At 42.9% G+C, this 25307-nt stretch overlaps 1 protein-coding gene across 1 annotated transcript in view; it reads right to left on the bottom strand.

The window, feature by feature from the left end:
- Window positions 1-25307, bottom strand: part of PCNX2 (pecanex 2) — a 277088-nt gene that overhangs the window by 104227 nt on the left and 147554 nt on the right. Inside the window, exons 20-21 of the mRNA XM_007466993.1 lie at window positions 19670-19811; window positions 15417-15594 (exon numbers count right to left, since the gene is read on the bottom strand). Coding sequence (XP_007467055.1) covers window positions 15417-15594; window positions 19670-19811 — 320 coding nt within the window. The remainder of the gene's footprint in view (window positions 1-15416; window positions 15595-19669; window positions 19812-25307) is intronic.

The raw sequence follows: 25307 nt of genomic DNA on the forward strand, positions 1-25307 counted from the left end.
AAGAGCGTATGACGGCCAAGTTCATAAGCCTCCTATCAAGCTGCTGCTTTTACCCATGTAGCATTTTAGTAAGAGAAACAAATAATGCTGATATCTGTAGCTACGAAGCAGCTTTTTCTCCATCTTCTCTGAAGGTCCTGATCGGATATCCCATCCCTCCCACACCTCCTGGATATCTACCTCATGTACTCTCCTGAGATTTTGTACTTGTAAAAACATTTCATCCATCTAATACACATAGAAATAAGGTGATTCATACAGTGGTGTTCCAAATAACAGTAGCTCTCTGCTTTAAGCACCTAAACTTTTAAAATGTATTGATTTTTATACAAATATAATAATACAAACTCACTTTAAAAACACCAAATAATTCAGAATTGCTTAAATTGTAAAGTGAAAGTTCTTGTAACCCACCTCATTCTGACCTAACTTCCAGGACTTGGAATTTTCTGCACATGCACCTGTGCAATACATGCATGCGAGTGTGTGTGTGTGTGTGTGTGTGTGTGTGTGTGTGTGTGTGTCTTTTTTATTTAAATTGAATTAGCAATATATAGTGTTCTGAAACTTGATTTTTCTATTTCATAGATCATAGGCATTGTTCAGTGTTGGTATAAATTGCTCTCCCTCACATCTAATTATCTGCATAATATTCCATTGTTTGGCCAATCTATTGGATCATTATACTACTGATAGACGTCTAGGTTGCAAAAATTAATTTTAAACCACTGCTGAAGAAACTTCCACACACTTACCTAAGAGATCATACAAAGCCAGTGCAGTGGCTGTTAACACAGTGTACTCCCCTGACTTTGATCACTGGGTGGGCACATGGTCTACACTGGGACGGTCATGACATCCCCCTCTGTCCACGATGACTGATGCAGGGGTAAGCACAGTTTGTGATACAGACAACAGGTACAGGATGTTAATTCCATCAGCATTGCTATATGAAGGTGGGGCTCCAGGGAGCTATCTTGTTCCTTGTATGGAGAATGGCCCCAAGCAAAATCAGGCAAAATTAAGTAGGAAAGAGAGAGTACGAAAAGATAGTTTGCTCTGGGTATGGCCCCATCTCAAATGAGATCTACTCTCAGGCATCCTAGTTATGTAAAGCAACATAGTCCAACTTTAAGTTGAGCTTTTGTCACTTGCCATCAAAACGTTCTAATATACCAAATTTATCAAAATTTCATGTAAAATTAAAAAGTAGTTCAAAGAGCTTCTGGTTTCTCCTCTTGGACACAGAAAGCTGAAAAGAGCATTCTTCCCACCCTTATAATGAGAAAAAGCCAGACAAACTTCAAATTCATGACTGCTTTTTTAACCCATTGGAGAACTGGGCTGTAGAGAAGCCAGCTGGCCCACAATCTAAGGACAGACAAGCACCTTCAAGGAGAAAGGAGGTAAGTACTCCCTCACCTGGGGCAGACGTCACCAGAAACTGGTAGGAAGAGTCTGCCCAAAAGAGCTGATGAATTTTGGTGATAGTCAAGTGTCGGCTCGTAGGACACCAGGAAGCCCCCTGGGGGCTCTAGAAATTGCAGGCTCTTTCTCCCCATGCGCTCCCCTGGGTGCTCACAGAAAAGGTCGGAGGGAACCCTAAGGAAGTGTCTGATGTCGTACAGACCTGAAGGAAGCAAAGAGCAGACACACGGAGGAGCACAAAATTCTGCTACACCCTTTCCCCAGACCTCTCTTACGGGACACATATTTCAGTCTACAGAGGAAAGGTCAGCAAACACTGTCATCTCCTGGGCACCGGTGAAGACTCACTGCAGCTGGGGGAAGGGAACGACAGAACAGCAACAAAAACCCCACTCCTGAGGAAGGGGCAGGAGTACCTGCTGGACCCAACTGCAGCTGGAGGGGGATGAGGAGAACCGAGAAGGACACAGGGACAGGGCGAAGACCTAAGACTGAGGTTTAATTAGAAAACAGAGAACGTCCTCCCCTTCCACCTTCTCCCCCTGCCATCAAGCTAACAAGTTCCCAGTGAAAAGTAAAGCCAGATGCTGATAGGAGAGGGACAGGAAAGGCACAAGCACATGTGAAGAGACACACTGAGGAGCAGTGTGGGCGTAGAGCTGAGCACTGAGCAGACATCGCTCTGGAAACCAACTCCCAACCTAAACACAAGGTATCCCTTCAGAAGTTTTGAAGTCTGTGGTACCCTGAGGGTAACCATGGCAATAACAAACCCCTAACCTGGCCCATCTCCTAACTATGTTAACTCAAACCCTGCACTGAAAATCTAGCAGAAGGAAAGGCATGCCTGGTTCCAGGCACAAAAGCTATTTGCTTTTTTACTCTATGGCCCTCCATAAGAAGTCCAGCTTTCAACAAAAAATTATGAGGCAGGGCTTCCCTGGTGGCGCAGTGCTTGAGAGTCCGCCTGCCGATGCAGGAGACGCGGGGTCGTGCCCTGTTTCGGGAAGATCCCACATGCCGCGGAGCGGCTGGGCCCGTGAGCCATGGCCGCTGAGCCTGCGCGTCCGGAGCCTGTGCTCCGCAAATGGGAGAGGCCACGGCAGTGAGAGGCCCGCATAACGCAAGGAAAAAAAAAAAAAAAAAAAAAATTATGAGGCATATGAAAAGGCAAGAAAGATAAAAGACAAAGCAACAACCAGAGCTAGACTCAGATACGAAACACATGTTGGAACTATCTGACAGAAATTAAAATAACTTTGATTTATATGTTATGGGCTCTAATGGAACAGGTACACAATATGAAAGATTAGATGGAAAATTTCAGCAGAGAGGTGGAAAGTATAAAAGAAAGACTCAAATGGAAATGACAGAAATGGAAAACACACAAGAGAGATACAGAATGTTTTCAGCAGGCTTGTCATACTAACACAGTTGAGGAAAGAATTAATGAACTTGAAGACAGATCAAGAAAAATGACCTAAACTGAAACACAAAGATAAAACTGAGTGAATTTAAAAAAGAAAACATTATTGAGTATCCAAGAGATATATAACAATATCAAACTAACGTATGTATATTTTGAACCTCAGAAAGAGAGGACAGGACAAAGAAATGTTTGAAGATATAATGGGCAAGAAATTTCCAAAATAATGACAGACACCAAGCCGCAGACTCAAGAAGGTCAGATAACACCAAGGAAGATAAATACCCAAACAAACAATTGAATAAACAAACAAATAACAAGAACAAAACCTACCCAACACTAGGCATATAATAATCAGATTGCTAAAAACAAAAGACAAAGAGAAAATCTTGAAGGCAGCCCCCCAAAAAGGCACATTACACAGAGAAGAACAAAAGTAAAATTACAGAAGACTTTCTGTAAGCCAGAAGATGATGGAGAGACATTTTTAAAGTTTTAAAAGGGGGAGGGGGCAGGAACTGTCAATATAGAATTCTATACCCAGTGAAAATATCTTTCAAAAATGAGAGAGAAATACTTTCTTGGGCAAACAAAACTGACAGAATTCATTGACAATAGACCTATACTACAGAAATTGTTCAGGAAGTTCAGGCAGAAGAAAGATGATACAGAAATTTGGATCTACACAAAGAAATAGAGCATCAGAAATGAAAGGTGACAATAAATCGTTTTTTCTTATTTTCAAATGCCCTAGAAGAGCAAAAATAGTAACAGCGTATTATGTGTTTTTAGCATATGTTAAAATAAAGTATATGACAATAACACCAAGGATGCCAGGGAGGAAACTGTTGAAATTCCTTACACTAGACAAGCAATGGTATAATATAATTTGAAGGTAGATTCTGCTGAATTTAAGTTTTATATTCTTAATATAATTGCAATGACTTTTAAAAAAAGAGGCATAAATAATAGGTCAGTAGAAGAAATAAAATGGAATTAAAAAGTAGTTCAAAGTTTTTCCTGCTACTCTTCCCTTTACTGCCCTAATTAGTTGCTCCTTCTGGAGAACCCATACTATTTGGCTTATAACTTCCTACCGCATGGAAAGTAGTACAGCATCCTGGTTATAAGACTAAGCTTTGGAGTTAGGCCTAGGTTCTCATCCCAGCTCTGCCTCTCCCTACTTGTGTGATCTTAGACAAGTTTTACTCCTGTGAGCCTTAGTTCTCTCACATGCAGAGTAACTATGGTAATGGTACCTATCTCAGAAATTGATTGTGAAGAGTTGATGAAATAATCCATGTTAGGCTTTTAGCTCAGGACCGAACATATAATAAACGCTCGATAAATATAGATTATTTTATTTATTTCCCTTATGACATTGTTTCAAAAGTAGTTTTTATGTTTTTCTCTCCCACATCTTCCATGGAAGAGTATGCTCATTGTTAGCGATACTGTATTAGTTATAGTTGTACAGTTATCTTCTAGCAGGTAAGTAATATAGGCACGTAGTGGATGTAAGTGCAGTTAAGTGTTCTTCAGAAAGTGAAACAATGAGTAAAAGAAAGCCTCAAGTGTCTTACTAACTCAACTCATAGGCTAGAGTGGACATGGGGTCAATGGAATTTTTCTTGTTACTTCCTGACTCTCATTTACATGCCAGATCTTTGCAACTGTCACTGATTCTCCTGACAAAGGTGGTATTGCCCCTTTTTCTCTCAATGGATATTTTAAGATAGTAACCACCTCAGTGTCACTGACTGCCTTTCTGCAACTGAGGCAGAAGCACCATGGTTTGGTCCACTCAGAGTACCTCCACAACTGGTAGCAAAAGGAAAGAAGGAATGAGAAAGTCTATGACCTCGAAGATCTTGTCTGAAATATGAACCCCTGGTAAAGGACACTGTTTGGAATCTCCAGGTTCATGTCTGTAAATCCTGTAGAACCAGAAGGCTCCAGTCAGTAAAGGAGGGCAAATGCCAGTTGTTAGCCTTGTCAGGAAGATGTTGCCCTGGCTTGTAACCAAATCGAGCTCTGACTTCAGGAGGTACTTTAAGGAGGGCTTCCTCATTGCTGAGAAAGGAAGGTTTTCAAATTCTTTCACTGAAGAGGGTCTAGATTTATCACTTCTACTAAATTCCCTGAAGCCACTCATGTAGCCTTCGTGTGCCTCAAAACACACCACTGCCCCGTTCTCTGAAGATTCATCAGCAATGGCCCTTCGAGTCTACAGAGAAAGCTGTAGGCTTTTTAAAACATGAGAGCCCATAAAAACTTCTTTGACATATTAGCAGGGACACACAGGACTGTGCTGCTGTTTGAACCACATGACTAAATCCATGTATTTATTATAGTATACTTTGGCATGAGAAAAAAGGAAAAATGAAGAAAAAAAAAAAGATATAACTCTTGCACACCAGCCTTGATGTCCTAAATGGGAAGGAAAAACAGATCCTTACTTTGAAGGCTGAGATGCAGAGAAGCTGCTAGCATTCACTTCAGGCCTCCGTCCCTTCCCAGGAGATGAATTACAGTAACCTGCATGGTTTGAGTTAAGGGAAACCCATGGCCCTGGTATGCGGGTGTTGTCCTGGGGAGTGGAAGGCAAGGAAGTTGATGAGTTAGGCTATAAATCTGGACTGAAGGATGTTTGGGGCTGTTCAGGCACTTCTCAGCTGTTACATGACACAGTTAAAAGTGGCGTCACAGCGGTGGCTACATGCCGTGAGCTGGCCAACTGGATGACATCAGCTTGTCACCACTGGGGTAGATCTGCAGCTAGAAGCAGATTGTGTTTTCCCCTCTGAGTTTTGCAAAAGGGGCTCGGCTGATTACAGAGCACAGAGCAACACGCTCACAGCGGAAGAGCCAGCTCTGCTGGCCATGTGTTAAGTCCTCCACTGTGAACGGGACAGCAGTGAGGCAGCCAAACAAGAGTTATGAGAAGCCAAGAAAATGAAAACACACACCATGGAAGGCCCAAGGAGGGAACTCTAAGTGACCCGTATGCTCAATCTAAAACCACCCCTCCTCCCGCGTGCTCCCCTGTCCCTGCTGTGAATCATCATCTCTCTAGGATAATAAAACATCATCCAACCACCACATCCAAGCTCAGACTTCATTTCTCACAAACCAGTTTTTCCATCTTTCAACTGAATTTAATTAATATGAATTGAATTAGGGTGACCTAATCCTAACCCTAACCCTAGCCAGGACCCTGCATTTTGTTGGATGTTGCAGCAGGTGGGAAATAAATAAGCACACCTGTGGTCCCACCATTCGAGGAGTTTCCAATCTTCTCGGGAACACAGACACACTGGAATCTGTTCTTTGTTTCTGGACAGAGTGCAGAGCCTGTGAAATTTTTCTCCTGCACCATCCTGGTGGCAACTACAAGTGAACATGGGTCCCTGAGAGCCTGGAAGGTGTGCTAGGCTCCTGCAGTGGTCTTGTGAACCTTCTGCAAGCCAGTTTTTACGCCTGGGCTTGGGAAGACTAGGAATAAGGTCAAGTTCAAGTACGGCTCTGTGAGTGAGTGACTTTGGGTAAGTTTCTAACCTGTCCGTGCAAAACAGCACCACCGAATATTCCACAGAGGCTTGTTGTTTCCCTACGGTGTGCCTGATCCTGTTCTGGAAATTAGGACATATCAGTAAACAGACAAAGATCTCTGTCCTCATGGAACTCACAGTCTGGTGGGAGAGACCATCAAATGAAAAACAAGTCAAGGAGAGAGTATGTTAGAAGGTGATGACGGCACAGCAGAAAGGTAATACAGTGCAAGGTGAAAAGATGGGGAAGCTGGGCAGAGGGCAGAGAAGGGGCAAGTTGCAATATGAAAACTGGGTGGTTAGGGTAGGTCTGACTGAGAAGGTCAAGTCTGAGCAAAGCCTTGAAAGAGCTGATGGAGTGAGGGAGTGAGTTTTATCTAGTAGAGAGAAAACTGTGAGACAACCTTACTGAAAAGTCCAGAATTATGAAAAAGGTCAATAAACTTGATAAGTCCATTCTTCAACTCAGTGAGGGAAAGGGACCTACAAATAAACTGAAAATGGAAAATGGAGCCTCTGTCAACATCAGTGAGCCAAAAAGATAATGGAGAGATGTTACATCCACCACTTAATTTCAGGATAGCAAGAACTATTCCACATCACGACCCCGTGGAGGAGGTGGGCGCAGATGTCACCCTCCGAGAACTCAGAGGGGACAGAGGGAAGCCATGCTAAGGTGAATGGCCCCATGGAAAATAACTTTTGCTGTCCATAATCTCCTGGCTGGAGATGCCTAAGAACTCAATTCTTGTATTAAGTGTCAAGCCCTGCGTTTCAAACCTAGAGATGGTGGCATTAAGTAAACATTGTACTGTGGCCCTTCACATCACACATATATGGCATGTTTATCCCTGGCAAGAGCAGTGGACTAAACCTTTTAAACATAACGAGAATGGCATGTCTAAAGTCATTCACCTCTTCTAAGCTGATAAAACATTAACAGCCTGAATGTGGTTGGGACTGCAGAATTTTCCCTTTAAATATAGTTCCACTGAATAGCGTACTATAAAGCTCCCCCAAATACCCACATTTAAATACACTGACCTGCGGTCAATGAATATACTTGGTCATTTACAAACAGACACGGAGGGCCCACTCTATCAAGGGCACTGTGACCTCTGTGAAGCTGCAGCTATTGTTGACCACTCCCTCCTGCTTGAAGCCATTTCTTTTCTTTCTTCCTATTTTACTGTACTTTACCTTGTCTCATGAGTCACTTTTCCTCCTCCTCTACCTGGGTCTTAAATGCTGGCCATCCTTGTTGGAAGCAATATGTCTTCTGGAAGGATTCTCTATGGAGACCCTATCATTGTCCACCCAACAATTCCTATCACAGGAATCTGTGTTCCTGAAACACTCATGTGCACCAGCGTCTGACACTTCTGGTGTGCCCTCCCTTTCTTCCCTCTCTGACCTGCTGTCCCTATAGTGTGGTTAGACAAGAGCCAGGCCTCACTGACTAGAGGGCTTGCATCCCTCTTGCCTGGTTCCTCAATGGACACGTGACACAAAAGGAGTCAATGAGATGCTCTCCAGGACTTTGGCTAAAACCATCAGGAAAGATACTGTCTCTTCTTTCTGGGATTATTAGCTGGAGGGAGTCTATACATATAGAACCAATCTAAGAATGAAGCCAGCAGAGGAGAGAAGGAGAAATAAACACAGAATTTCGATGCCATCGTTTAAGCCTCTGAATCATCCCATCAGTTATGTGTATCGTTAAATCCCCCTTTTTCATTAAGCCAGTTTCATTTGGGTTTCTGGAGTTTGTGAACACAGAAATCCCAGCTACCACAGGAAAAAAAATTGGAAACAAACTAAATGTCTATCAGTAGGGGAATGGCTAGTCAAATTATTGCTATGGAATACTATGCAGGTGTCAAAAGGAAGAGGCAATATTACACATACTGTCGTGGAAGTTCTCTAAGACACACTTTTAAGCAAAAAAGCAAGTAAACATGTGTAAAGAATGACCTATTAATATTTTACGTTTTGTGTGTGTATAGGGTGTGTGTGTGTGTGTGTGTGTGTGTGTGTGTGTGTGTGAATACATAGGAAAACAGAGTAGAAGGAATTATTCTGTACGAGTTACAATGGTTATCATTAGGGACAGAAAGGGGTTAAGGAGTGAGGGGTGTGTATAAAGATGGACTTTCTCTGTATTTTCCATTGTGTTGCTAACTTTATTAAACTGATCCTACATTTATAGCACTTATGTAAAGTAAAACATTTAAGTGGGAAAACATCCTGTCCCTAGGTCTTTACTCTGGTCCCTGTCACGTCTCATTCCACAATTCAACACATCTAAAACTGACATTTTTTTCCCCCAAAATGTCTCTTTTTCCTGGCCCTCATTAATGACACCACTGAGTCACTGGAGGACGCGACGTGAGAGCTCTCCCAGATGTGGCTCTTCCTCCTATACTCCACTTCCCCCCCAGCACCCTCACAGTCACTAAATGTTATCAGCTCTACCTCCTAGATTTGTCCCTTCTCATCGTGGCTCTGGGGCCATCATTCACACAGCTTTATGTAAAAACCACCTCACTCATTAATTTTAATTTCATAAATGGTAAAAGTGCCAGCTCCCACGTTGAACTAATGGCCTGTAGAATTTCACATGTAACACATTCTGGAAATGCTGGCAGAATGATCCTCTGGCAGGATTATTTCAAGTTCTGCTTCTCCAACTAAAAATTACTAAAAATTTCAAGACAGGATGGTTTCTGATAACTTTTTCAGGACCAGTGGAAGAGCATGAAACCTTTGTCACCTCCTGTCACAACCACATATTCTTACTTGGAGCATGTCTTCCTGTCCCCCAAAGACCCAGGCATATCAGAAATGTTAAAAGTTCATTACATTAGTTGGTTCTTAAAAGAGAAGAATGACTGATGGTGACGGCTAGGGACCTGGGACCTGGGACCCTTTGCTGCAGGGTTTGCACCTGGACAAACATCCCCTCGAACAACAAAATACAAAGAAACTATAAGAGACTAAAAATAACTGCGTGCATAGGCAGTTGGGGCAAATTCTGTACAACAAGATATGAAGAGACCAAAAAGCCCAACTGCCACTTCTGAAGAGCCGCGAGCAAAATCAAGGTACTGCGGGTGATCCCTGCACACAGTACCACCAAAGGGGTGGGCAAATCACCTAAGCCACCCCTCCTGCCCGACCCCTGGACCTGCCCCTACTCTCACCCCGTATAAGGAACAAGTTTGCCCCACCCCCCTGAGGGAGCAAACAAGCAAGGGAACCTGTTGTTTCTTCTCCTTCCTCCCTGCTGTAGCAGAGGCCCCAGTAAAGCCTTGCCTGAATTTCCTGCCCGGCCTCTGATCAATTTCTATTGACTAAGGAGGCCAAGAACCCTGGTCCGTAACAACGGGGCAGAAGAGAGAGAGGAAAGCGATTGAGAGGCTGAGGGAGGGAGGACGGAGATGGGCCTGACTCCTTAAAGGTGCTGAGTCGCGTGGGGCGTGGTTGCAGCATCGCGCGTCTCAGGATGGGATCTGCAGGGATGCTTCTTTCCCTCTGCCTCCCCTCAGCCCCCAGCCTATCCACTAGGAATGTCCCACCCTTCGTGTCAATGCATGGGCTGCACTAAATCCTTCCTGTTGTGCTCTGGCCCAGAACTCATGATGTCCCATTTTTCACTAGATCTGGCAGACTGAGGAGACCAGCCAACATTCATCTTCCAGACCTCAGGGGGGGGATTCACGGATTCGGGGAGGGAGAGAATAACACACAGGCAAGCCCTCTGGAAGTCATCTTTTTCATCCTCTGGACCTCGGTGCTTTGATCTCACTCCACAGATCATCTCTCTGTAATCTCATCCTGTCTTTCTTTCCACCCATAAAGGCTGAAGGATTAGGGGCAACTGACATAACAATAATAATGAGTCCACTATTCATGCAGCTCCTTTCTCCCAAGGAAGCTGGAGCCCTTCCAAGGTCTCTGCATTCATCTTGCAGCCCTTCTGTGACGTGGGCTGCCACAGCAAAAACAATGGTTTTGCTAGTTAGCAGAACAGGAGCCAGGCTGGGGGAAGAGCTTAGGGATTTGGCAACAATAAATGAGAGGACATGTCAAAAGTAGGACTCTGATGAATCTACTGAACAAACAAAATTTCGTATCATGGAATGAACTCCCCTAAAGAGCAGTATTCCCTCAAAAACAATATTGGAGGTTTCTATGCAAGTCAATCAACGTGATACACCATATTAACAAACTGAAGGAGAAAAACTACATGATCATCTCAATAGACGCAGAAAAAGCTTTTGACAAAATTCAACACCCATTTATAATAAAAACCCTCCAGAAAGTAGGCAGAGAGGGAACTTACCTCAACATAATAAAGGCCATATATGACAAACCCACAGCCAACATCACTCTCAATGGTGAAAAACTGAAACCATTTCCTCAAAGACCAGGAAAAAGACAAGGCTGTCCACTCTCACCACTATTATTCAACATAGTTTTGGAAGTTTCAGCCACAGCAATCAGAGAAGAAAAAGAAATAAAAGGAATCCAAATCGGAAAAGAAGAAGTAAACTGTCAATGTTTGCAGATGACATGATACTATACATAGAGAATCCTAAAGATGCCACCAGAAAACTACTAGAGTTCATCAATGAATTTGGTAAAGTAGCAGGATACAAAATTAATGCACAGAAATCTCTTGCATTCCTGTACACTAATGATGAAAATCTGAAAGTGATACCAAGAAAACACTCCCATTTACCACTGCAACAAAAAGAATAAAATACCTAGGAATAAACCTACCTCAGGAGACAAAAGACCTGTATGCAGAAAACTATAAGACACTGATGAAAGAAATTAAAGATGATACAAAGTCTGGAGAGATATACCATATTCCTGGATTGGAAGAATCAACATTGTGAAAATGAGTATACTACCCAAAGCAATCTACAGATTCAATGCAATTCCTGTCAAACTACCAATGGCATTTTTCACAGAACTAGAACAAAAAATTTCACCATTTGTATGGAAACACAAAAGACCCCAGTAACCAAAGCAATCTTGAGAAAAAAAACGGAGCTGGAGGAATCAGGCTCCTGGACTTCAGACTATACTACAAAGCTACAGTAGTCAAGACAGTATGGTACTGGCACAAAAACAGAAATATAGATCAGTGGAACAGGATAGAAAGCCCAGAGCTAAACCCATGCACATATGGTCACATGGAGCAAAGACAGCCTCTTCAGTAAGTGGTACTGGGAAAACTGGACAGCTACATGTAAAAGAATGAAATTAGAACACTCCCTAATACCATACACAAAAATAAACTCAAAATGGATTAAAGACCTAAATGTATGGCCAGACACCATAAAACTCTTAGAGGAAAACATAGGCAGAACACTCTGTGACATCAATCACAGCAAGATCCTTTTTGACCCACCTCCTAGAGAAATGGAAATAAAAAGAAAAATAAACAAATGGGACCTAATAAAACTTAAAAGCTTTTGCACAGCAAAGGCAAGCATAAACAAGACAAAAAGACAACCCTCAGTGGGAGAAAACATTTGAAAATGAAGCAACTGACAACGAATTAATCTCCAAAATATACATGCAGTTCAATATCAAAAAAACAAAGAACCCAATCCAAAAATGGGCAGAATACCTAAATAGAAATTTCTCCAAAGAAGATATACTTTGCCAACAAACACATGAAAGGATGTTCAACATCACTAATCATTAGAGAAATGCAAATCAAAACTACAATGAGGTATCTCCTCACACCAGTCAGAATGGCCATCATCAAAAAATCTACAAACAATAAGTGCTGGAGAGGGTGTGGAGAAAAGGGAACCCTCTTGCACTGTTGGTGGGAATGTACATTGATACAGTCACTATGGAGAACAGTATGGAGGTTCCTTAAAAAACTAAAAATAGAACTACCATACAACCCAGCAATCCCACTCCTGGGCATATACCCTGAGAAAACCATAATTCAAAAAGAGTCATGCACCACAATGTTCACTGCAGCTCTATTTACAATAGCCAGGACATGGAAGCAACCTAAGTGTCCATCGACAGATGAATGGATAAAGAAGATGTGGCACATATATATAATGGAATATTACTCAGCCATAAAAAGAAACGAAATTGAGTTCTTTGTAGTGAGGTGAATGGACCTAGAGTCTGTCATACAGAGTGAAAAGTAAGTCAGAAAGAGAAAAACAAATACCGTATGCTAACACATATATATGGAATCTAATAAAAAAAAAAAGTGGTTCTGAAGAACCTAGGGGCAGAACAGGAATAAAGACGCAGACACAGAGAGTGGACTTGAGGACATGGGGAGGGAGAAGGGTAAGCTGGGACGAAGTGAGAGAGTGGCATGGACATATATACGCCACCAAATGTAAAACAGATAGCTAGTGGGAAGCAGCCGCACAGCACGGGGAGATCAGCTCGGCGCTTTGTGACCACGTAGAGGGGTGGGATAGGGAGGGTGGGAGGGAGATGCAAGAGGGAGGGGATATGGGGATATATGTATACGTATAGCTGATTCACTTTGTTATAAAGCAGAAACTAACACACCATTGTAAAGCAATTATACTCCAATAAAGATGTTAAAAATACTGGAGGTCTAGAAAGCCTCTAGGAAATATGTTAATAGAAACAATTTTTTAAAAGATGTCTTAAAATGAGGAGAATGAACAGGAAGCAGCAGTTGGGGTAAGCAGGCAGGATCTTTACAAGAAACATTAACTGTCACCTCCCTCATTGCCACCATTTTCTCTCACTAATTTCTACTGGCTTTTCTTTCCCGGAAGACCTCAAATGCTGTCTCTTTAACTGTATTTTTGGTCGGAATCAGATCTGGTTTCTCATTCCAGAAAATGCCCTGCTACTAACTCTGTCAAGATAAAGGGTGAGCAGGCATAGACGGAGTCAGGGGTGTGTCAGGACTGACTTGCTATACAGTATGCTGATTTTTTTAGTTTTTGTCTCACTTGTTTTTTTTTCTTTTAGACTCAGCTATTTTTCCCAGCCTAAAAGCCGACTATTCAAATTACACGTGCTAATGCTCTCTCGATTAGGGGAAACAGGAACACTGTCACACTGGTTCTGCCTGAAATTTTTAGTGTTTTCACTGGTGCTTTAAAAAGATGATGGCAAGTGAAACTCAAATGTCTGTAGCACTGAGTTTTTACGGATTTAGTTTCAGACTATGTCCCATCGGGTCCCACCCTACTCATTACGCTCAGGATGGTACAAAGTGCCCTCATGGACAGGAAGAATGAACAATAGCTCTGCATAAATCCTTCCTCTGCGTCCAGCAAGCCTCTTGATCTGGACACCTGCACCTACCAGACGTCTCAGCAGTAGCTGGCTCCCAGCTGACCAGCAGGCAGCTCAGTGGGGAGGCTGCCTGCCCTCCAGCAAGTGAAAATCCCTGTTCTATTGCAATGTGGAATCACTTAGAAGACTCATTTCATTCACCCCTCTCTGCTCTGCTTTTGTTTACCTGGCACTTTTCACTTACACAGGAAGCTACTGAAACAGACAGTTCACTGCAGAGAAGCAGCCACACTCCTTCACATCCTAAACAGGGTGTAACTTCTCTTTTTCTACTTAAAATAGCTTTAAAAGTCCTGCCTCATATTTGGAAAGCACACGCTACTTAAAAACTTCTTTCTTACTTACGTTAATCAATCCTCTAGATGCCTAAGTGAGACTGGCATCATTATTTTCAACTTTACAGGAGACAACGTTTCAGAAAGGAATATAAATATCACCAGGTCAACATGTAAATAATGCCAGAGTTAGGAATTCAACCTGTTTCAGTCCATTTTGCATCTGATAATGAGCTTTTACCACTGTGAGTAGTAAAATAATTTATAACTTCATCAATGCTTTCAAGATCATAGGAGACAATTTTACATTTATTATGTGAGATCACGGACATTTCGACATAATGAAGGAAAACAGATTATGGAAGCCTGTGATCTGAATCACCAGAAAAATGGGATAAACTTATCAAGACCAAACAGAACTCAGACAAACAGAAAACAAATCTTTGTGGGTAAAAGACCAAAGCCAGAGCTTGGTCATAAGATGGGAAAACAGGGGAGGGCTGCTGAAGTAATATGACAAGTATAATATTTGAATTTTTGTCACTTAAAACAAGTAAAGAGGAAGCCAGGTGAAGGACAGGTAATAAAGAGAGGAATTCACAGAAATGATCAATAGGGGTGAAAAAATGAAGTTCAGGGAAAGAAAAAAAAAAAAACACCTTAGAATTTAAAAATTATTAACCAAAAGGGGGAACAGTTAAGTCAATCCGAGGGCAGAAAACCCATGGCTGCTGTATTCAACGGAGCGCATGAGGAAGGAGTTTCCCAAATTCTTTTTCCAATTTCTGTTTACACACCCCAGCTTTGTCACGGTGCTCAGAACACGTACACTCAGACCAGTATCCCAAGGACCTTACCTCCCTCATGTTACATGTTAGATGCCATTCCCATATATTTGCCTGAACTGTGATTAGGGTTTCTCACTGCCCATGGATGGATTTACAACTGATGAAATCTTGACCTGAGACAAGCCAAGGGAAAGAAAATACTCCAAGGGACCTGGCCCTCGAGTCCCACATCTCAAACTTTACCTCAAGAGGCAAAATGCTAAATTAAAAAAAAAAAAAAAAAAAAATTAGTCTGGTGGCTAATCTTTAATTTAGAGCATTTTGAGATCCAGGAAGTTCCACAATGAGATTGTTAACAGAGACAAAGGTCATAAAATTTCAAGCAACACAAATGGCTAATTCATCTTAATTAGTGATTTTTGGCAAATAACATGGCATATTTCTATTCCATGGGGAATGTTCCTCAAATAGCAGCAGGAGTGTGACATGCATACGTAATTCAATGTAAATTCATGCCTTAATTGTTTTTAAAAGAAAATGTTTCAAACTCTTAAAGCATTTGATGAGAAATGCACCTTTTACATATTGAAATGAAGAAAAGAGCTAATTTACTTACCTTGCTGAATAAAATGGACACCATGAAGAAATCCAGTAAGAAACTCTCTGAAATGTCTTTGTAGTCGAAATGGAAAAAGATGACGGTGAAGCCCAAGTGAGTAAACTGGTGGACTGGGTTACAGAAGGAAGTCCGCAGCAGCTTCATGCCCGCTATGACCATCAGGAAAATGTCCCAGCTGTTGAAAAGGAAAGAAAGGAAGTGATCACTTCACAGCCCATACCTTACTAGGTGAGTGACAATGGCGCATGTTTCTTGAGCGTTTACTGTGCGCTATGCGCTTTACAAAAAGCCAAGATGGTGGGCCCTTTATTATCCTCGTACAGAGGAGTAAACTGCGTCTCAGAGTTTGAGTCTAAGTTTACACAGAGTGGAGCTAGGAGTGAAACTCCATCCCGAGGGACTCGCCGACACAGACTCTGCCACTAGAGTCAGCGTCACCATCATCCCCGGGACTTTGCAATGCAGGACACAGAGCTCCCTTGGAGCTTATCTGAAGGACTACTGCACTGCCAGTTTCCACGGGGAGCTTGGTGGCAAGTGAGGAAACAGAGCAGGCTGTCCCTGTTAGCATCTGCTCAGTGTAAGTCTTTCTATTACAAAAGAATCTCACCGAATCAATGACGTAGCAATAGCTAATATTAAATTCTGAAAAGAGGAAAAAGATCCCACTATCTCAATAATGCCATTTTTACTTTACATATTCACTTCCAATGTTTTCCACCATATTTGTTGTCTTTGTAAACATAAGCTTTCTGATCTCCCTTTTTTTCCACTGAAAATTACATCATCAACATGACACAGGCCCCCATGACATAGGCCTTTTGAGTTAAGGAGCACGACAGAGGCAGCCCGGCAGAGAAACAGCAGGACTTTGCTGTGAGGACTGAACTCCTGAATGCTCCTGTCTAGGGAGTTGGGTTACTAACACGTGTCAGAAGCATGTGCCATGTGTGCAATTCCAGCAGACAGTGAGGCCAATGATCTACCCACCTTGAGATGGGAAGGCAACTGATTAGTGCTCAGAAGAGCAGGATAGAGCAAGCCACTACCACCTTGAGGGGTCTTCCTGAAAGAAGGCCTTGCACATTTTAGCCAGAATCCCCTCAATTAGAACATCCTATTTGGGAACTCAAAAGAAAGACAAAAGTGGCAATACTTTCCAGGGAACAGTTGCACTTGAAAGAGAGGTTTCCTTTTTTCTTTTTAATTTGATTGAAGTGTAGTTGATTTACAATGTTGTGTTAGTTTCTGCTGTACAGCAAAGTGATTCAGCGATACATACATGTATTCTTTTTCACATTCTTTTCCATTATGGTTTATCACAGGATAGTGAATACAGTTCCCTGTGCTCTACAGTAGGACCTTGTTTATCACAGAGAGAGGTTTTCTTTTTCTAAGTACAGAAAATGGGGGTGAGGGGGCAGGCCTGAATTTCCCTAATCCTAGCGGGATCCTGAGCTCTAGACCCTTATCAGCACTGATAATATCCTGTCTCAGGACTGGGGCATTCAAAACGTGTTTCCCAAGTCTTGGCATCTATCGAATACAAAACTGTCATTTTTGTCATCAGGAAGATCTAATGTTAGCAATTCCATTGGCCTCAATCTGATATTTTATATGCCTTCAGACCTAGTGTAGCAATTGATTCCACCCTGTCCCAGGATGCATCTGATGAGGTTTGCTCAAAGCCCTTGTGTGATGGGCTTAGATTTGGCTTCTGAGAAAAACTAGCCCTTGATTACATGCGGGTCTGGGGAGAGTGGTAAGACCTTCAGTAACCTCTGTTCCTGCAGCAAGGCTGAGCACCGCTCCGTGACCCTTTCCTTCTGCAGTGGACAACTAATGCCTGTGATGAAAAATCAGTATGAAAACATGGCTTCAGGTCCACTCACCTCTGACAACAGCCCCGGATACAAGAATCTCTGTGGCGTAGCCAAAGCCCTGGGGGGGGGATCCCAATGATAAGGTGTCCCAAGACTAGGGATATTCTGGTTTTCAAAGGAGATCAGTGACTTTCCGGGTTATTCAGGCCAAAGCTAGATGAGGCTCAACTCTAAACTTTGTTTTCCGTGACTATGACTAAAATGGACAGCATTCATTTTATGTTTATTAATGATGACTGGTGAAGACTAAGAGAGCCCTTAAGGAGTGACGTTTATGGCTCTTGTAACATTGCAACGGTAATGGTTACATTCAATGATTCATAGATTGTTGTAGGTTTAGCTAAAAGTCTTATAAAGGATTAGGTAGCAATCCGGGAACAATGGCCTGGGACAGGTGCAAAGCATCCTTTTAGATCAGGCTGGGAAATATAAATACCTAATCAGTTACCATGATGCACCCACTCATCATTTACCAGCCCCCCACTCAATCATCCATCCATCCATCCATCCATCCATCCATCCATCCATCCATCCTTCTACCACTTACTGGACGGATGGTACTGAAAGCTGAATAAGAAACAATGCCTGTCATTGAAGAGTTCACTATCTGGTTCCATGGTTCTCAGTGAGGGCAGGGTGTGGGCTGGGCTTACACAGTTTGAAACAGGTCTCTAGGTGATGCTGACATATGGCCTCCTGCCATCCTGTCCGAGAACAGCTGGTCTAGTGGGGTGCCTGAAATCTTGAGAGATTTTTTTTTAAGTCGTCAGATGGATGCCTCAAGAATATAAAGGAGTTATCAACTTTGGGCTCCAAGAAAAAGAATTCTGTTCGTATCATCAAATTAAGATTATTTGGAGGTACATGGGTGAGGTGCTACTTTCTGACTTTAGTGTCTGGAAAAAATGACAGGGGATAGAGATTAATCTTACTTCAAAGTAGACTCTCTCTGAACTGTTTATTTGAGTCTGCATGATTCCCAACCCATGCATCCATCCTCTGCCAATAGCCAGAGCTGCCTGGCCTCGACTGGCAGGCTTAGCTTGAAGCCCTAGTCCTAATGTTAGGAAGCGAGGACTTTCAATCCTTTAGCTCGCTATCCCAGGGCAGCACCGGTACGTGTGTGACTGCTGTGGTTCTGACTGTGAGTCCTTGTTCTGAAAATTGGGGCTCTGCCTTGTTTCAGAATGTCGTCATGGGGTCAGCCAAGACGGTACCACACTGGAAACACCTGCTTACTAGAAAAGCACTCTGTGTTCTAGAGGTAGGGTTAGCTCATGCATGGGGCCCTACTCAAACTAAACAAGAGGTCTGTAACCTCATCACCTGCCTTCTTCATCCAGTGAGACTAATTTTCATCCCTGGATCTGAAGTCTAGGATTTTAAATACCAAAGGGCATGGACTTCTTGCCCTGGTCTGACTGAAACAGTTCTAGACTGGAAGGAAGGCAGAGTCTGATAAAGAAAGGAAGGTTGTAGGGTCGTTTCATTTAGTGTCTGCTTTGTGTGACTATGAATCTACTCAAGGTCCAACTGAGAATTAGCGTGCCTTTTACCTGAGTTTGCTCCATCTTGGGCAAATATTAATTAATTGGTCCTCATCACAGCCCAAAAGGAAGAGTAGGCATGCTTGGGATTATGAATCAGGGTTGACTTGGGCACGTAATGTTTAAGCAAAGTGACTCATATGCAAATCTGGGAAGGAATCTCTTTCACATCATCCTCCTTTATGAACTTATTTGAACAGAAATGTCAACCTTTTGTCAGAACAACACATCCACAAATTATCAAGTAGGTTTCCGTTTGTAATTTCAGAGTTCCTTTTAAAATATGAAACCACTAACCCAGCTATACGCTGTTAATGCTTTGCAAAAACGGGCATCTTGATGACATGAAGTCTCTCTGTGGTGCATTTTTTTAAATTATGAGGCTTTTCCTGAGAAATGCAAAGAGAGCAGTAACAGTGATTAAGTTCCCCCTCCCTCAAACACAGAACGCTCGAGTCTTTGCTGCGTGTTCATAATAAAGCTCTAAGCACGATGGTTGGAATGCCAGGAACCCTGGAATCACATTGCACTTCGGTCACCTTCTTAAGACTCCTGACTAAGCTTTTGCAGGATGATTTTCAAATCTACTGATGTTTATTCACAAGATCACTCCAAGCAGATCTAACTTCGTTTGCACCCCAGTCCCTCTACAATAACCATCTAGCTCCAGAGAGTTTGAGACCACCATGGCTTACTGTTACGTGGCCCATCGTTGGCAGACAGAAGTTGGCTTCTGCTGCAGCCTGTTCAGAGGAAACCCACTAGAGTTTGAAAACGTGGTGATCCAAATCATGATGAAAATAAACAGTTATCCACTTACTGGGTACCAAGTCTCCGGTAATTGCTTATTGAAAATGCATCCGTAGTAAGGGCATTCAAAATGATTGCTGGGTACAAGATGTATTTTTCAAAACACTGAAGCCAAACATAGAGTCTTTCAAACCACATTAAATGGGCGACATCTGAAAGATACACAAAAACCACTTAGAACGGCCACTGATCAAATTATTTTTCTTTAAGTATATGTGATAATAAGTAAGACCCACCCCCTCCCCTTCATTCAAGAGCTGCAGAACTCCAGATACCAGACAAGAGAGACCAATTTTCTTCCCAGGCAGGCACTTTTAGCTTTGTTTCTACATCGTTCCTAAATAATAATACACAGTATAGGCCAGTTTCCCAATTTTTCAAGTCAATTGATTTTTTCCATATTAATTATTACTGGGACCCATGAAATGAGCTGTCACATCACATCACGGCATCTCAGAGTGAGTGAGGGTAGAAAGCGAAGGATGGAGAACTGGGAAACAATCTCACGGGCCCATCCCCTCTTAAGCGTGGGGTTGCTTCTGAGTCTGGGGCTACTTTCCAGGCTCTCCCCTGCCTGTTTTTAGTCTATGAATCCACAATCAAACTCCTGGCCATCTATACACATGAGAGAAAGCTGACTCACAACCCCCTATCACTAGGAGTGTATTACATTCCAGTGAGTCTTCACAATGAAGGAGGCATCGTGGAAGTGAGATCCATTCCCACGAAGGCTGAGGTTTTAAGTCACACCAATCTGGGTCTGTATTCAGACTCCACCATCCACTAGTGTGCGGTCACGAATGACTGCTTTCATCTTTCTGATCCTCAGCTTGTGTGTCCCGCCCATCCTTCCTACTACTCACGGCGGCGAAGTCAGCCCTCCTCCCCATGATGGGGTAACACAGTGCCTCTCACCCACCTCTTACCACTTCTCTCTCTGGGGAGGAGTGGCTGGTCCTATTGGTCAGAGCACAGACTCCCTAGGCCACAGTATCAGGGGATGGGAAACACTGCACCCCTGCTCTCCTGTGCTTCCCGCCTCCGTGGGGAGAACACACCAGGTTCAGGTCCTCAGGTGGGTCCATCTCACTCCCCACCAGATCTCTGTCTGCTAGTAACTGAGAGGCTGCGGTGGACCCCAACTCACCATCAGAGACCTGGGCAAATGGACCAGATATGGCAGGACTCAAAGCCTAAATCTGCCAACGGGGAACAGGACTCCATCAAACTTCTGGAATCATATTCCTCAACAACTTATAATTTTAAAGACTTCCACCCCCAGTAATCTATAGTGAAAAACCAAGAGAGCCAGGTAGGTTTTATGCTGTTTGGATGACACAAGGACCAACTCATGAAAGAGAAAGTGTTGACACACACCGTGCAGAGTGACATGGCAGTGACATAAAATAGGCCATCCCCTCCAGGTTACCTATCCAGGATTAGGAGACAAATTACCGCTCTCCAACCTACTTTGACTGGGACTTTATGTAAAGGGTCACAGAAAGCAACACAAAAATACACACCCACACACACAAAATTGGGAACTGACATTTTACTTCCTCCTTTATATGGTTTACATTTCTATATAGGCATGTATTATAGTTATAACTCAAAAACATAAAGGCTATCTTCATGTGATTGAGATTACAGGGAGAGGTTTGGCATTCCGAAATCTTGCTTGAAAAGAATTAATTTGAATGAGATGGGAATGGTGAGAACAGAGAGAGCAGAAACACTTCACCACGTGGGAAACAGCAAGAACAAACACCCCAATGATTAACTTAATAAGCAGAAGAGAGATACAACGAGAAATTACCAGAATAAAAACAACTAATTTTAGTTATAAGTGAAACAGGGAGGAAGCACTGGAGGAAAATTAAGGTTGAAAATAAGGATATGAGGTAGGAATTCACCTTTGGGTGTTCTTAATAGTAATCTTTCCTGGTCAGTGTTTGGAAATGGATTATTTCATAAGGAATATAGTTTATGATACCTAATTTTAAAAACCTAGGTATATTATATATTTTACATATAGATAGGAGTGTTTCTCTTTTGTGAAAGTACATGAAAATTTTAAAAATAAATCTCCAAGATCCCTCCCCAACTCTTTCCAAGCAAATGACTTTGACCCCTACTTCCTAGAGAAAACTGAAGCTATTAAACGTAAATTTTCCCACTTCCCAACCCCTCAACTACAAATTTATCTATATTCATACCCACCTTCTTGCTCCTACTGAGGCTGACCCCACGGATGCCCTGGCTTCCATTCTTCCCGACATCTTGATTCAGTAGTTTCCCCCTTGACTAACCAATGGCTCTTTCCCAATGGCCAGTGGCAAGGTTCTGGTCTTGGCCAAGTTGAAAACTTGCTTTCCACTGACATCTTCTAGCACTCACTCTGTCCTTTTTGGCACAGCCAAGCTTCTTGGTCGTCCATGTCTGACAATCCCACTTCCTTGTCTCCTGTTTCCTGCTAAAACTTCTGCCCCATGGCTTTGCAGCTACCCCTGCCCAGAACTGTGCATGGCAAGGCCACTTGTGATTTCCCAAATGACAGATGACTGACATTTTTCAGTCTATATTACTGGAACTTTCTTTTTTATTTTTTTAAATAAATCTATTTATTTATCTATCTATCTATCTATCTATCTATCTATTTATTTATGTTTGGCTGCACTGGGTCTTCGTTGCTGTGCGTGGGCTTTCTCTAGTTGCAGCGAGCAGGGTCTACTCTTTGTTGCGGTGCACAGGCTTCTCATTGCGGTGGTTTCTCTCGCTGCAGAGCACGGGCTCTAGGCGTGTGGGCTTCAGCAGCTGCAGCATGCAGGCTCAGTAGTTGTGGCACACGGGCTCAGTAGTTGTGGCACGTGGGCTCAGTAGTTGTGGCGTGCGGGCTTTAGTAGTTGCGGCACGCGGGTTCTAGAGCGCAAGCTCAGTAGCTGTGGCGCATGGGCTTAGTTGCTCCGTGGCACATGGGATCTTCTCGGACCAGGGCACGAACCCATGTTCCCTGCACTGGCAGGAGGATTCTCAACCACTGTGCCACCAGGGAAGCCCTACTGGGACTTTCTGAGACAGAAAACATCACTGATTCGTCCTTCTGTCTACAACCCTCACTTCAGCTTCTGCGTCCTGCCAACTCCTGCCTGTGCTCACACCTTTCACACTGCTCTTCCCACTTCCTCTGCAGGGTTCTCTTCTTCCAGCCTGGCTCATGTGCCTTCCTTGGACCGCTTTGCCAGTTTTCTCATTTTCTTGAGCTGAGGTCGTCAACACCCCTAATGTTAATTATTACTTCCATGATGATGACGCTTAGATCTGTCATTGAGTGAGATTGATCTTCCATCTCTCTCCCAGCTTCAAAATCTAAATACTCAACTGAAGAGCTTCAGCTGATGTCCCAAAGGAATCTTCAAATACGGTGTGTCAAAAGCTGCAGTCTGTCAACCTCCACACACCTGCTTCTCCTTATGAATTTTTTGTCTTATTTAATGACACTTCACATTCACCTAGTCATGCAGGCAATATACCTTGGGGGTCACCCTGAGTCAGTTGTTCTCAATCATAGCTGCATGTTGGAATCACCTGGGGACAAGGCTGAAAAACACTATCCTAGAACGGTGATCTTCGAACTTCATCATGCAAATAAATCACTTGTTAAAAGACAGAATCTCAGCCGATGGGTCTGGAGTGGAGCTGGACATTCTGCATTTCTAATAAGCTCCTGAGGGATACAGATGTTGCTAGACTCCACATGGTACTTTGTGAAAGAGGCACCGGCAACTCGTTAAAAATGCGAATTCTCACATGCAATCCTGGACCTGCTGTATCAGAAATCTGTGGGCTGGGCCCAGTAATCCGTGTTTCATAAATCCTACAAGTGATTCTCATACGTGCTCACGTTTGAGAACCACTGTTCTAGAAGTTCTTCCTCCATACAGGACCAGAATATGTTGATTCTCTGTGCTTACTTCTTACATATCTATCTCCTCCTTTCAAGTTTCACTGTTCGGATCCTCAATCTCTTACCTTAAAAAAATTATAATTGTCTCTTATCCAAATAAACTCACTTTTGCTCATCCCGTCATTTGTGTGCACTGTATAACATTACCTCCTACTACTTAAGGGCCTTTGGTGGCTCTCTCCTCCATTCTCCTGAATAACCTGTTGTTTCCTCTCTTTATTGGATCATCCTCATCACAATGTAAACACACTGTAATATCTTTTGTCCTAAAAAAGGACATACCCCCCTTGACCCTTTTCCTTCCAGATGCTGGATGTTTTCCACATATCACCCTATTTCTTTGCACCCCTTGGTAATAATTTCTCAAAAGAATTTTGGCTGTAGTCGCTTTCTCCACAACTTAACTCCCTTTGTCTTCTGAGTTCACTCCAATCAGAGTCTCATCCCAACCGCTCCATGAAACTGTTTGGCTAAGAACCTCACGTTGCTATCCAATGGTCAGTCTCAGTCCTCAACTTAACCTCCCAGCAGTGTCTGACCCAGTTAATTACTCCAGACTTCTCATAATTCCCTACATGATCTTATCCAGTTCCACGGCCTTAAGAATGTATTGTCAACATGCTGTTGACTACTAAAAATACATCTCCATGCACGACCTTCTATCTGGACTCCAAACCAGTATATCCAACTATCCAACATATTTTGAATGTCTAATAAGCATCTCGAGCAAAGGCCTTCATTCCATGCTCTCACCTATACCTACTCCTCCCGTGTCCACCATTCATTCTTTCCACACATGAGCCAGACAACTCTGCCAGACACTTTTTTTAGGCACATGGGAAAATGAGCGCCCAAAACATAAAACTCTGCCCTGATGGAACTTACACTCCAGTACGAACAATAAACAATCAACATAATAAATATGTAAATTACACAGTACATTATGAAGGATGGGTGATGAGTGAAAGAACAGAGTAGAGTAAAGAGGATCAAGAGTTCCTGGTGTTCACGTGGGCTACAGTGTAAAACAGGGTGGCCTGGGAGGCATAATTAAGAAGATGACATTTGAGAAGCAAGATGCCATTTGGGCATCATCTCATTAAAGGGCAACTCCCAGTCACCTAGTTTTCCAGGCCAAAATCCTTTCCTTAGTCTCTTTCATATCTTACATATCCAACCTATAAGCAAATCTTACTGGCTCCACCTTCAAAATCTATCCCAAATTCAACCACATTTTTCCTCCTGTGCTGCTAATCACCCTGGTCCAAGTCACCATCATGTCTAACCTAAAGAAACTTCCTTAAAACTGGTCTCCTTGCTTCTTTAATGTCCCCACAGCCACAGTTTATAATCCAGCCAGCAGCCAGGAGGATTTTTAAGACTTCGTTACTACCCTATTAGTGAGTCTCCAATGGCTTTTCATCCTAATTATGATAAAACCTGCAACAAAGAAATTTCACTTAGCTGATCTCCAAAGAGTCACACTCCCCTTTTGTTTTGTTTTGTTTTGTTTTGTTTTGTTTTGTTTCGGTACGCGGGCCTCTCACCGCTGTGGCCTCTCCCGTTGCGGAGCACAGGCTCCGGACGCACAGGCTCAGCTCAGCGGCCATGGCTCACGGGCCCAGCCGCTCCGCGGCATGTGGGATCTTTCCGGACCGGGGCACGAACCCATGTCCCCTGCCTC

This window comes from Lipotes vexillifer, unplaced genomic scaffold (assembly GCF_000442215.2).
Source record: "Lipotes vexillifer unplaced genomic scaffold, Lipotes_vexillifer_v1.1 scaffold410, whole genome shotgun sequence".
Taxonomy (NCBI): domain Eukaryota; kingdom Metazoa; phylum Chordata; class Mammalia; order Artiodactyla; family Lipotidae; genus Lipotes; species Lipotes vexillifer.